The 15,000-nt window shown below is 24.9% G+C and overlaps 1 protein-coding gene across 2 annotated transcripts in view; it reads left to right on the forward strand.

The window, feature by feature from the left end:
• LOC100201520 (uncharacterized) overlaps positions 1-15,000 on the forward strand; it is a 112,417-nt gene that overhangs the window by 77,989 nt on the left and 19,428 nt on the right. For both annotated transcript variants that reach the window (XM_065798046.1, XM_065798047.1), the window contains exons 20-28: positions 4,433-4,658; positions 4,784-4,833; positions 5,619-5,766; positions 6,052-6,217; positions 6,648-6,895; positions 7,590-7,750; positions 11,305-11,467; positions 11,760-11,871; positions 12,156-12,357. In XM_065798046.1, the coding sequence (XP_065654118.1) occupies positions 4,433-4,658; positions 4,784-4,833; positions 5,619-5,766; positions 6,052-6,217; positions 6,648-6,895; positions 7,590-7,750; positions 11,305-11,467; positions 11,760-11,871; positions 12,156-12,357 (1,476 nt within the window). The remainder of the gene's footprint in view (positions 1-4,432; positions 4,659-4,783; positions 4,834-5,618; positions 5,767-6,051; positions 6,218-6,647; positions 6,896-7,589; positions 7,751-11,304; positions 11,468-11,759; positions 11,872-12,155; positions 12,358-15,000) is intronic.

A 15,000-nucleotide genomic window follows, 5' to 3' on the forward strand; every position in this document is an offset into this window, starting at 1 on the left:
AATCATAAATCATTTTGTAAAGGAAGGATTTGCTCGAAGTATATGATAACCTAAAAAGACTTGAAACTGTTCAATCGTTTTCTGATAGAAAGCACCCTGGTCGTCCGACATCCTGGACTAGAGAAAAGAAAGCCGAATTAACGAGACTTGTCAACAATCGAAAAGGGGTCAGTCAGAGAAAAATAGGTATTAAATTCGGTGTAAATCAATTGACAATTGGTCATCAGTTAAAAAAAATGAATATTAAATATAGAAAACGTGAAAAGACTCCAAAATACACTATAGAACAACAAATAAAGGCAAAGAAAAGAAGCAGGAAACTAGTTAACCAACTCGATAACATAAAATCGCTTCTAGTCATCGATGACGAAAAATGCTTTTGTTTTGCAGGGGACAACATGCCTGGAAATTCTGGATACTACACAAACAACAAAAAGACATGCCCAGAAAGTGTTCGTTTTATAGGAAAAGAAAAATTTCCAAAAAAATTATTAATGTGGATAGCCATATCTGACCGTGGAATGTCCGAGCCATTGTTTCGCACTTCCAAGGCTGTAGCGATCAATTCATCAATCTATATTAATGAATGTTTAGAAAAACGACTTTTTCCATTTATTCACAAGTATCATGGAGACTTTAACTATTTATTTTGGCCAGATTTAGCAAGTTCTCATTATTCTAAATATTCTCTAAATTAGATGGACCAATATGTCTATTACGTTGATAAAGAATCCAATCCCCCAAATGTGCCTCAAGCACGACCAATTGAAATTTTTTGGGGACATTTGGCACAGAAGGTTTACGAGGGAGATTGGCAAGCTTAAACAGAGCAAGTTTTGATTGATCGCCTTAAACTAAAACTACAAGAAATTGATTTAAACTTTTTACAGTCGCATATGAAAGGCGTCAGAGCAAAATTGAGATCAATTGCAGATGGTGGTGTTTTTTCATATAAAAAATAATATATTTTTATTAAAAGATAATTGCTTTATTTAAAAAAAATATAATAGTTTGTTTTTTTTGTTTATAAATAAGTTATTGACGTTTTTATTTTGTCCAATAACTTCGGCATCACCCGTTAGGAATGTCACTACATTGACTAAGGTTTTTGGATGTGGCATCAATCTTTTCTTTCATTATTCTTTGCTTTTTTCTTCTTTTTCTGAAAAAGCAAAAAGAGTAAGCAATTGCTGATTTATATACTCTATAGCAGATATATATAAATATGTGTGTGTGTATATATATATATATATACCTTTTTTTTAATTTTAAATTTATTAAAATTAAAAAAAATAAATTTTTAAAATTAAAATTAACCAAGCAAGAGTGTATATATATATATATATATATATATATATATATATATATATATATATATATACACACACTCTTGCTTGGTTGTTTTTAATTTTTCTATTGTCAAGTCAGTTTTAGGTTTTTTAAACAAAAATTGTTTTAATGACCGGAAAAAGTTTTTTATTTTTTATTTGATAGACTGCCTGCCCCAGCAAAACCCTCAGTCAATATATTGGCACTTCCTTGTAGCAGCAGGCTTCAAAGTAGTTGAACACCTGTATTTTCTACTCCTTCGGCTTCCACACCTGTACTTCCTTACTTGTACTTTCTACACCTTCTGCTTCCGCACCTGTATTTTCTACACCTTCTGCTTCCACACCTGTACTTCCTTACTTGTACTTTCTACACCTTCTGCTTCCACACCTGTATTTAATACTTGTTTAAAATAATAAAACTAAAATTTTATAAACAATATGTTTAAAAAAAAACTGCAGCATCAAAAATATTGTTTTCCATTCTGTAGTTACTTTAATTTTAGATTCTTTGTTTCTGTAATTTTACATTAATTGTAATTTCAAAGTCTGTAATCCCTGTCAAAGTCTGTAATCCCTGTTATTTCAAATTCTGCATTTTTTTATACTTTTAACTCTTCAATTTTCATTTCCATTTTTGCTTTTCAAAATAAAAGAATTTTTATGAAACATTAATGAAATATCTTTGCAAACGATAAAATCATTATCAATGCCACCAATAAAACATTTTTTCATAAAGGTAGACAGGTAAAGATGGAAAATGAAACAAGATGACTTTTTCAATGACAACTCAACAAAAAAAAATTAAAAATGGTCGGAGATAAAACTGTATAATAAGCTTGTATTTAAAAATATCAATTGATCTTTCTCAATACTGTTAACTGTGATTTTATTATGCTTTTATATTTTATATTATATCATTTTTTTTCTAAAATAAAATTATTCAGTTAGGATTATTGATAACAGGTGGTGAGATTAGGCGAATGGTTGGTGTTCAACGAGTGAAGGTTTTTTAGAAGCATTGTTATGGTTTTTTGCAACATGTGTTTTAGAAAAATTTAGTAGATAGTCTCTAAAATTTGATAAAGTTGAGGTTTCGATAATCAAGTGGTTTGTGATTTATAATTAATGATTTATTAATCTAAATTATATTAAATTGCTTGCATAAACTGAAGTATTAGACATAGTGATGTCAACAAAAGCTTCTTAAGAACTTATGATTACAGTTTTACTGAAAAATTCATATACTTTTTCTCTGCTCTTTGCAGAACCAAGTTGAACCAATTAGTTCAACTTGGTTCTGCAAACCAGTAGAACCAGTAGTTCAATTTCAGCCATATGATTAAATTTATGAATTTTGTTGTAAAACTTTAGCGCTTACAATGTTTTTTCAAAAACATTGTAAGCACTTAAGTTTTACAACAAAATAATATTGTCTTTTTGAAGTTTTTGTTGACATCAGTAAACAAGTGTAAAATGAGCATGTGTTATGTTATATTTAACTGATAATTTTGTTAGTTTTATTAACATTTTATTAACTTTTAGCTAAGTTATTTATTCTGCTCAGGATCATCAAAATAAAAATCAAAACGTTTACTGAGCAATAAAGTCCAAATAACTTTCTCTGACAAAATTATAAGAAACTAAGAAACTCATATTCTTAAAATCAATTTTACTCATTAGGGTGGTTGCACATCTTTAGGGTATTTTAGAATGTATCTATGACAACAACTTTCAAAAATTGAAGTCAAAAAATTGTTTCAAAAAAATTTCAATTTACGGATGAAGTAGGAATATTACATTTTAATTTTAATGCTTTTTTTCAGGACTTTAGGTGTTTAGAAAAATGTTTGAAAACTTTTAATCCTTTAAGAAATATTAGTCTTAATTGTTAACATCTTAACAATGTAAAAAATGAATTAAAAATTTAAGTTTGTTAAAGAATTTGAATGTGGAGTTATAAAGGAATCCAAAAAAGTTAAATAAAATTTCTTAACTTGATGTTATCATCATATGTTTTATTCAAATACAATAAATGATTCACAAGTTTAGAAAGTGGCACCTTTGAAATATCTCCATCAAATTTTTATATATAAATATTAATTTAAAAGTTTTAAATTTTAGCTTGGGTTTTATTTATCTTTAGAATCATAATACCAAACCTTTATGGAAACAATAAACAGATACTTCTTATAGCATCTGTGTATCATGGAGATACACATAGATATCATCTGACATGGAGATGTCTTTATTGAATTTTTATTTACGGAGTGTTTTCAAAAATAAAATTTCTTAAAGATTAATTGGCTTTATTTAGTGTGATGTATTAATGTACTAAAAGTGCTCTAGTTTGGGCTATGTCTAAAAGAAATTGAGAATAGAATATCGTATTTGTCTTAAAATTATTATAAATAATATTGAATAGAAAGTAATTGTTCAAAAAAAAAGCAAACTTGTTATTTTAAACAGTTTTATATAATATCTTCTAGTTTGTATAATATAATATGGTCTTTATTATATGGTATTTAAAAACTATGACTATTAAAATGGAGCTTTTGTTTGCATCTTTTATAAGATACTAAACTAATAGAATATTACATAATATCTTTAACTATCTAGACTATTTAATAATAAGTATTTCTATACTTTTTGTAAAGTTGTGTAAGATATTTGATTTATTTTGAAATTATGTAATGTGAGTTGTAAAACAGGGACATTTACAAACAATAATTAAAAATATAAATTACTTTTATTTATTTGTTACAATTTTGAAATGATTTAAGTTCCTAGGTTTATGAAAATATACATACAAGTATATTTTTTGTATATTTGCAATATCATATGTATGAGGAAATTAATATATAATATATAATAATAAATTTAAAAAAATAATTAAAAAAGTTCAATGTTAATCTTTACTTTAATTAATAAATTTAAATTTAATCATTAAAGTATAGATTAACATAAGTAATAAAAGGCTTACTAATATAAACCATTTAGGTTAAAATTAATCATTTTTAGTCATTATTAACTAATAATAACAATTAATAATAACAATACATTTATCATAGTGTTTGTCATCATAGTGTGTTTCATCATTATAGGCGATTGAGAGAGCAAGAAAAGCTGTTAATGATGCATTTGTTTATGCTCAAAAGAAACTTTTATCTGCAGTTGAAGATGTCAAAGCAGCAAAAATTAAGTGTAAAGAAAAACTCAAGATTGACTGTACTAATTGCTATGCATTAAAGTGCAGAGAAGCTCAGAATAATTGCAAAAATTTTCTTGATTCAGCTGGAAAATGGATTGGAGGTCAATTCAACAAGTTTGGTAAAAAAAAATTATTTTCTATATAAAAAATGTGGACTTAAACCATAAAAAGTCAATTATATGACTAAATGAGCAACACACAGTAGATTAGTTTATAATTGTAATCTTATTGTTTGTTAATATAGGACAATGGGTGGCAAGCACAGCTCGTAAAATAAGAGATGGTATGGCAAATGTAAGTGTTTTGATAAATGTGTTTTTTATTGTTTTAATGTTTCGTTTAAAATGTTAAATCTTGTTAAATATATAAATGTATGTGTATATATATATATATATATATATATATATATATATATATATATATATATATATATACACACATATATATAAATGCATGCATGTATGTATACGAATACATATATATATATATATATTTATATACATACATACATGCATTTATACATACATATATTTATATATATGTATTTATATAAATGTATACATATGTATGTGTGTATATAAATATATATATATCTTTTTATATATATATATATATATATATATATATATATATATATATATATATATATATATATATATATATATATATATATATATATATATATATATATATATATATATATATATATATATATATAATTATATATATATGTATACATACATACATACATGCATATATATATATATATATATATTTATATATATATATATATATATATATATATATATTTATATAAATATATAAATATATCGCTGACCTCATTTTTATGTTTTATGGTAACCTCTTTGTGTCAAAATTTTTGCTGACCTGATGTTGACCTCTAACAGTTTGGGCAATTTATTGCCGACCAATGACGGCAATTTATTGCCGACCTCATTTTTCCTAATTCTGAGAGTTGATATATATATATATATATATATATATATATATATATATATATTTATATATACATATATATATGCACACACATATATAAACATACACTCCCATACAAATAGATCGGAAAAAAAATAGCCTCTTTCTTTGGTCGACGTCGACGAAGAAGTTTATTGGCGCAACGTGATGAACAGTTTGATATTCATATTCGAAATAAGCGTTTTGTAAGCAAGATATTATGTGAAGGTTTGGTTGGAGGAGGATGCAAAGGTTATTTATGAGTACTTTTTTTAAAATAAATTAATAAATCTCTGAAATTGTCTACTAAATAGTAAAAATGTTTCCAAAGACAAAATAATTAATTATTTTGGTTATAAAAAAAAATATTGAAAAAGAAATTAAAGTTATAAAAATCTATTCAAAATGTCAGGATAAATATGAATAAATTAATAAAAGTAATAAAAAAACTGTCAAAAATATTTTAAACCGATTTTTAAATTTAACTGAGTTTTAAATTATATATGAACTTTTACATGTTGATGGTTTTTATTCTAGCTATATCACATCTATGTCATGGCACTTGCAGTGCTGTCAATTTTATTGGGCAAGGATTATGCAATGTTTTAGATGTAGCTGTAGTAGTATTGAAAGCAACAGAGGTTGCTATGGGTTGGGTAAATTCAGCAATTCAATTTTTGATGCAAATGTTTTTAATTCATGGGTACTTTGCTTATAATTCATTATTATTTATAATTTATTATAATTTATATTATCAATTATGTTAACATTCCAGATTTTGTTTGCATTTATTTGGTGAGTTATTTTGTTTGCATTTATTCTTGTATCTAGGCATAACTATGATACAAGAAGGGCATTTAGTAGAAAATTCCAAATATAAGTTGTCCTAATTTTCTATAATTTGATAAAGTTTATTTTAAAACAAGTTAAAATGAGTGTCAACATTTCCAGATTTTTGTTTGCATTTGATAAGTATGGGTATAACAATGATGCAAGTGATGGTATCATGCCAGTGATGGCATTTTGTTGAGTATTCCAAATACAAGTTGTCTGAATTTTAAAATTTATTTAAAAATGAAAAATTACTTGAAAGTTTTTTTTTAAAACCAAATTAAAATTCAATTTTTTTTTAGAATTCGTTTTGAGCTAAGTTTAGGCCAAAAATTAGGTTTTATGGTTGGTGCAGCTATTGATTTGACCATATTTGGACAGCGCCAAAATTTTGAGTTCCAGTTTGATCTGAAAAATCCAGTTCACAGTATAATGAATGCTAAAGATGGAGGGTTACACAGATACAAAGAGGGTGTTACACAGCTTCGAACTGCTCCTACATTCAACCCCTATGATCGGCCAAATCCTTTTTCTGACTTTGATATTTCAGGTAAAGTGCTTTAATTTATTAAAAAAATTCTCCAGATGTTTTATTTTTAAAGAAATTTCATTTTGTTAATTTCAAAGATTTGTTTTTAATTTGTTTTACTTTAAAGGCCTTTTTTTTAATATGTTTTTCTTTCTTTCTCCTTTATCATTTAATTTTTTTCTTAATCTTAAAGTTTCACTTTTCAATAAATCTCCCATCATTTGTTTATTATTCATTCTCGTTACATGTTCCTCATTGATCAACATTATCATCATTTGTTCATCTTCATTTGTTCATCTACCTATTAAAAAAATTATAATTATTTTTTTAACTACAACTTTTTATGTTCTCTACCAAGTTTGTTAACAAGCTACTAAATTCATTTCACCAGTTAATTTAACTTTTACCATAAATTATTTTTTTATTTTTTGATTATTTTATTTATTTTTTATTAGTTTAATGGGTATAGTAATATACTTACTATAAATATTATACAATATGAATAATTGAATAGTTATATTTATTTCTTATTTTGTCAAAAATAATAAAAATAAAATATAAAAAATTTGTTAAAAACAAAATATCTAAGTTTTTCCTTTTTTTTCTTTTTGTAATTTTTTTTTTTTTCTTTAATAATTTTTAATAAATGAAGCAGTTTTTTTAACCATGGCAATTTGTCTTCAATTAATTTAGCTTGTTTACATTAAATTTAAAGGCACATTTGGCATTGAATCATTGCGCACTCGAAGCGAAAGTCGACTTGGTGCATGCATAGCAGCACCAACTACTGATATTAATGAAGAATTGATTCTTATGGCTTGTAATGACACAGATGAGCGACAAAGGTGGACTCACACTCTACATGGCATGCTTATTGTAAGTATTTAATTCCTATAGAAATCCAAACATAATACGAACAGAGTGCTGTATACAACATTTAGTCATATAATAAACAAAAAACATATAAAATAATAAAAATTAAAAAAAAAAACATAGTTACTTAGTAACTATACATTTTGGGTGTTTAGTTATAAAGTTTGGGTGTTGGGAATACAATCCCAGGTATCGACTACCAAGGTATTCCAAGTAATCACTAAAATCCCGAGTAACTCAATACCCAGATATTTGCAGCATATATTTGGGTACTCAATTCCAAGTATTTAATTCTTATTTTATGATAATAGTTGGAAAGATTTTTTTGAAACCGACACAAGGGAAAATTAACTAAAAAGTAAAAACATTATATATCAAGCCACATTTCTCCAATACTTAAATTTAGTTTCTAATTTTTTTTATATTATATACCTTTTTATATAGAGAATGATAAATACATGTAAGACTTAAGATTCTTTTTCAAAGATTACTGGCCAGACAGCAGCTAAGTGCCTTAAATGGGGTAGTTCTATCCAAATGAAAAGAGGAAATACTAAAGGAATGATAAATCATTTGTGCCTTCGTGATATCTAAACTGAAAAATGTACAGCATTAGAGTTTCCAACTCCATCGAGCCAAAATTTTTGTTCGAAGCAACCAAAACATAGTAATGAAAATATTTGAAAGTTTATGAAAAGAAAATAAAGAAATGAATTACTAGCTAAATGTGCCGCTAAGGACAGATTTTCATTTAGAGGTTTGCACATACTGAAGCTATATGAGGTTATATTTTATCCAAGAATTTCGAGATGCCAAAAAGAAAAGTTACAATTAAACAGTTTGAAATTCATGAAATTCTACAAAGAAAAACAAGTAGAGTTGAAACAACAATTGTTTGCAAAAAATTGTTTGAAAAGTTTAACATTACTGTTGATAAGTGGACAAATAATAATTGGATTTACTAAAATGGATGGGTCATGTTACGCAAAAGAAATAATTCCTTCATTAAATAAGTATGAGTTGAATTTAAAATCTGACATTGGCGCATCAACACATGAATGGGCGTCTGTTATGGTTAAGTATTGAAATAAAATTGACCCAATAAATCAGCTGTGTTACAACATGCAATTCATTTGACAATACTAAGTGTAATATATTCAAAAGCTTCGCATGCTCAATCAAATAATAAAACTAGAGTTTTCTGAAAATTATGATGATGAAGATAACAAATCTTTTAATTCCAATATCTATGAATATCTTTCCAGCGATGCAAATATAAATTTTATTGAGAACAAGAAGAACAAATATTGTAACTAACTGTAGATATAAGAACAAATATTGTAACTAACTGTAGATATAAGAACAAATATTGTAACTAACTGTAGATATAAGAACAAATATTGTAACTAACTGTAGATATAAGAACAAATATTGTAACTAACTGTAGATATAAGAACAAATATTGTAACTAACTGTAGATATAAGAACAAATATTGTAACTAACTGTAGATATAAGAACAAATATTGTAACTAACTGTAGATATAAGAACAAATATTGTAACTAACTGTAGATATAAGAACAAATATTGTAACTAACTGTAGATATAAACAGATAAAAGAAACAAGCAGAATATGCTTTTTTAGGAACTCACCAGTTTGAAACAGCATTCTGCAAAAACATTTTGTTAAACATGTCATTGGAATTCTTTGATTGATATGATAAATGGTTTCATATTATGTGATCCTATCTATGACTTATTAGTAACTAGGTGCAATGGTTTCATCAGATGACCATTTTTCACACCTTAAAGAACTTGTAGTTATATTGGAACCTTTAGCAGAAGCTGTGATGGAATTAAGTAAAAATGAGGCAAATTTTACAATTTTCATTTTCAATAAACTTAAAAAAATGGGCACACCTCTGGCTCTAAATATGTGTACCCAGCTAATAAAAAGAATCAATCAATGCTAAAACACCTCTATAGTTTCTCTACTGATGATCCTTCACAAGGGCCAATATTGACAATCAAATGAATGGTTATAATATTCATATAAATATAATGTAAAATTAGTTGCAAAACAAATAATAAATTTTTGTTTTGTGAACTGAAATCAAAAATACCTGTTGAAGTTGAAGTAATAGCAAAGAAGAAAGGTGCATCTTTTGGTGAAGACACTCTTCATAACTTGTTAACCGTTTTAGCACCACCAAAAAAATCCACAAATCATTGCAACTCAAAAAAGAGCTGAAAATTTTTGAAGGAAATGGAAAGAAAACAAATAATTGGAAATAATTATACAAAGTGCTTCTTAATAATAAGCATACATCAGTGGATTATTTTTCCCATTGACGGAAATTTTTGCTACAAAAATACATTCCAGATTGACTGCACTCTCAGTGGTTAAGAGTTTTTAAAGTATTATTTACTAAATAACTACATATTAAAACAAAATGTTCCTATACTAAAAACTGAACTAATATTAACTACTCATAATACACAAAAATATATTTATCATCTTGTATTTTTATTGTTTGATTTTTTTAACAATTACCCGGGTAATCCAGGTAAATGAAAATTGAAGCATTGAGTACCCAGATAGTAAAACTCATGAGTAATTGTATTCCCTATTTGGGTACAATATGGATATTAATTATAAAGTATTTTTTTATACCTATAGTTTAGAGTGTTTCATGTTTTTTAGATAAAAGTTTGGATTTAAAAATTTATTGTAAATATATTACAAAATATCTATATGTGAATAATAAGCTGCTGTGCAAAATGATAAATTAATGATATATGACAAAAATATATAAATAGAGGTTTAAAAGACTTAGTCTATGAATACATTTTTCATATATTAAGTGCAATTAAACAAAGAACTTTTTTTTTGTACCTAAGATGTGACAAATGTTTTTACAGTAAAAGCTTATTTTTTAAATGCATTCACAAATTAAACAAGTTTTTTTTTGTATTCCATTTTGTAAACATTTAAAGCATCTCTAAGTTAAAACATGTTTTAACTTTGACAATCCATTTTTTTTTTTTCTTCTCATGTTGCCAATGATCTTAATGTTGTAAAAAAATTAACGAAATGCTAGGTTGATTATTTTTTAAATCTGACAATTTAAGTGCAGAATCAACAACAAATATTTCATTATCATAGTTCGTTGTTATATTGATTCAGACAAGGTGAATGCATTTTTATACAGGTTATGTTAAAGAGTAGCTGTAGTGTAGTGGTTGGCATGCTTGCCTCAAAAGCTAGAGATCCATGGATCAAAGCCACCTCTGGGCAAGCTTTATAACAATGGCAAGAAAGGAGATGTGAATTTCCTTTGAAATACTCTTCCGCAGTGCTCTGTGATAAGACTTGAAACTTCTTGGTGTACCTATAATGTAAAAAATTAAAATAAAAAAAATTTAAAAACCTGTGTTTTGTTAAAATTTTATCAGGTTAAAAGTTGCTGTTTGTGGCTTAGATAAAAGTATATTTAATTACAATTAAAAATTACTAAGCACATTGATTTAACACACAATTGACACAAATGTTTTTAGAATCTCTACTCAAAGAAGTGTTTAGCTTTACCAGATATGGTTGATGGTAAACTATTTCAATCAGATTGTGATTCTCAGAAACATAAACATCTTATGAATATTGAATGTGATTTTAAAACTAAAACATTGAAGTTAAGAAAAAAAGACTTATGTGTTACAACAGGTTATATTCAATTTATGTTTTTTATTTTGTTTTTCTCCTCATGTTAGCATGAAAAAGACTTTACAAAAAGACTTAATTAATTTAAAACTAATATAAAAAAAGTTGGTCTAAAATTAAATATATTTAAGACTTAAAAAATATAAGCCTTTTAAAATTTGAAACTAAAGTGCCCTATATAAAATATACAATATTTTTTGACCTGTAGTTTTAAAAACATACTTTTTCAACATACTTTTTCATATGAATTTTAAATAAAACTTTAAAATTATTTTTTTTATTTTTCAAATTTTAGTTATTACAAGTGAAATAGGTCCTGGCTCAATTCAGCATCATGGATCATTAAAATGCATTCATATTTCAACAGGAAATAAATTAGTCTTACGAAATGGATGTCAACAAACATCGTGAGGCTTTTGCATACTTTAATGTCAAGAATTTTTTTTTTTATAATTGTTTAAATTTTTTCTTTATTTTGGTTCCTTTTTAGTTACATATTTAAAAATTTTATTGTAAAAAGTAAATGTTTATTAAGTATCTAATTGTTATTTACAAAAAGTTTAAAAAAAATAAAAATGTTTTTATTAAAAAAGTCTGATAAATAATAATGCATTAATATATATAAATAATATATAAATATAAAAAATGGTACATGATTGAAAATAGTATAAGTTTAAAAAGTGTTATTTAGTACTGAGTTTGAGATGAATCAAAATGGTCATTTGTATTTCCGTTTTAATGGATGGTGTGTTCGTGTTTCAAATGGCATAGCTATAAGTGGAGCAAGCTTAGAACTTATTCAACCATCGCTTGGTTGTGATTCTTTTTCATTTACCAAACAAGGATCATTGCAGCATATCTCTTCAAGGTTATGTGTGCAAACACTACAAATGGTAAATAAAACATAAAAAAACTATTTATAAGTTTAAGTATAAATTTATTATTATTCATATATATATATATACGTATATATATATATATATATATATATATATATATATATATATATATATATATATATATATATATATATATATATATATATATATATATATATATATATATATATATATATATATATATATATATAAATTAGTAAAAACATTTTTAGTTGTCTTCTTCAAGTTGTTTTGCCATCAGTAGACTCATCAGGAAGCCTGAAATAATAATAATAATATATATAAATATATATATATATATATATATATATATATATATATATATGTATATATATATATATATATGTATATATATATATATATATATATATATATATATTATATATATATATATATATATATATATATATATATATGTTTATATGTATGTATATATATATATATATATGTTTGTATGTATGTATATATATATATATATATATATACACACACACACATGTGTATATATATATACACATGTGTGTGTATATATATATGTATATATATACACATATGTGTGTGTGTATATATATATATGTATATATATATATATATATATATATATATATATATATATATATATATATATATATATATATATATATATATATATATATATATATAATATATATATATATATATATATTAGTGATGTACAAATTGCACATTTGTGGCCAAAAAAACTTTAAAAAAATAGATAATTTTAGAGGAATGCTTTTTACTTCAATTTTAAAATGAAACTAGTTTTAATATAAGCAATTTACTAATAATTTTCAACTCTTTATAAAAAAAACATTTATTGCATGAAATATATGCAACTTCTCAAAATAAACCAAGAGAAATATAACTTTAAAATTCTAAAGAAAGCACCAATAGCAGTTTTAACATTATTTAGTATTTAAAGTTGTGTATACGAATATTGTAATATAAAAACATAAGCATTTCTCCTATTTCCGGAGCCAACCTATTTCGTTGTGGATAATAAATTTTACCTCCACAACTGAACAATCATTTACTTTCAACAGAAGATGGAGGGCATGATAAATATTTCTGAGCTATTGGATCTAATTGCTTTAAGTTATTTCTATTTGCTCTTCACCATACTATAGGACTATCTTGTTGCATGGTTATTGGATCAAATCATTAAAACTTCATCTTTCAATTTTAGATAATTTTTGCCTTCTGTTTCTTGCAGAACTTCAGATATTGATGTGTTCTCAGTTCAAGTGTTTTTTATTTTTAATAAAATTTTTAAAGCATTTGGAAAATCGAAATCTACTTGATGAAAAACTGACCTCAGGTTGAAATTCTATATAATCTTTTTTGTTTTAAAAAAAAAGACTTTTTGAGCTATCTACAAGCAATTTAATAATATTTTAAAGATAACTATCAGCTTCTTCATTTGGAAAAAAATTATTTTTATTCCTTGGATCTAAAAATGTGGCTAAAATGAGATTCTTGTTATTGTTATGATATTTTTCAAATATTTTATTCACTGATTTTTTACATTCTTTTTAAGTTGTCTCTTATCCTAAAAACCAGCATGGTTTGTATAATTTGTACAGATGAAATTATAGCAGATGCAATTGCTTCATGCTCACTTAATATATTTGTCATACCGCTAAACATTTTTGAAAATCATAATTTTTCTAAAATAATCCATTCATTGTTTTCCAGTGACTTTCGTTTAGAGTTGTCACTATCACAACAAAATAAGATCAAAGCACGCTTTTGTACAAAAATTCTTTCAAACATAAAATATTGACTATTTTATCTTGTTGAAATGTCTTGTTCAAACCTATTTTCTGGCACCTGATATTGAGTTTGATATTTTTGATAAGCTTTTAAAGAATATTGAGAATGATTAAAATGGGTTACTATGTTTTTACAAGTTGTTGATATATTTTTAATATATACCTGGGCAAATACAGCATCATTCAACACAAGTTGCAGAGTGTGTAAAAAGTATGGCAAACTAATGTAACCTGCCTTCTTATTTCAGCTACCATATAAGCTGCATTATCTCTAGCAACTTAATGTACCTTTGAGCTGGAGTAAGAAAGTCATTCATCTTCAAGAAGAATGGTAAAATATTTCCACACCCAACTATGTGATTTTATTGGAATACTTTTTCCAAACAAAGTTGCTGTTATTATGAATATATTTTTGATTCTGTAACTTTATTGATTTATTAGTAATTTAGATATCTAAATAACGATCATATAAAAATATAGAAGGCAATACTTGAATAAATATAGATAACAAAGCTTAAATAGGTTACTTTTAAGTATTACAATAGAACGACACAAAATAAAACTATTCTAAAAATAACATTATGGTAATAAAAGTATAAATACATTCAGCTGTTAAATTTAAGTTTATAAAGATCATCTTAAGAAGAAACAAACTTGCCTGTAAATCAAATCTATATAAATAATTTCTTAAAAAAATTTTAAGTAATGCATAAAGTTTAGTTTATTTATTATTTAATTATTATCAAAATGCAGGATAAAAATATTAAAATGCTATTGGTTGAAAAATTGGTAAAATAATTAAAAAAAAAGCCAAGACCTATTCCGATTGTGCAAAAATTAGCTG

The sequence above is a fragment of the Hydra vulgaris genome, chromosome 05 (genome assembly GCF_038396675.1).
Source record: "Hydra vulgaris chromosome 05, alternate assembly HydraT2T_AEP".
NCBI classification, from domain to species: Eukaryota; Metazoa; Cnidaria; class Hydrozoa; order Anthoathecata; family Hydridae; genus Hydra; species Hydra vulgaris.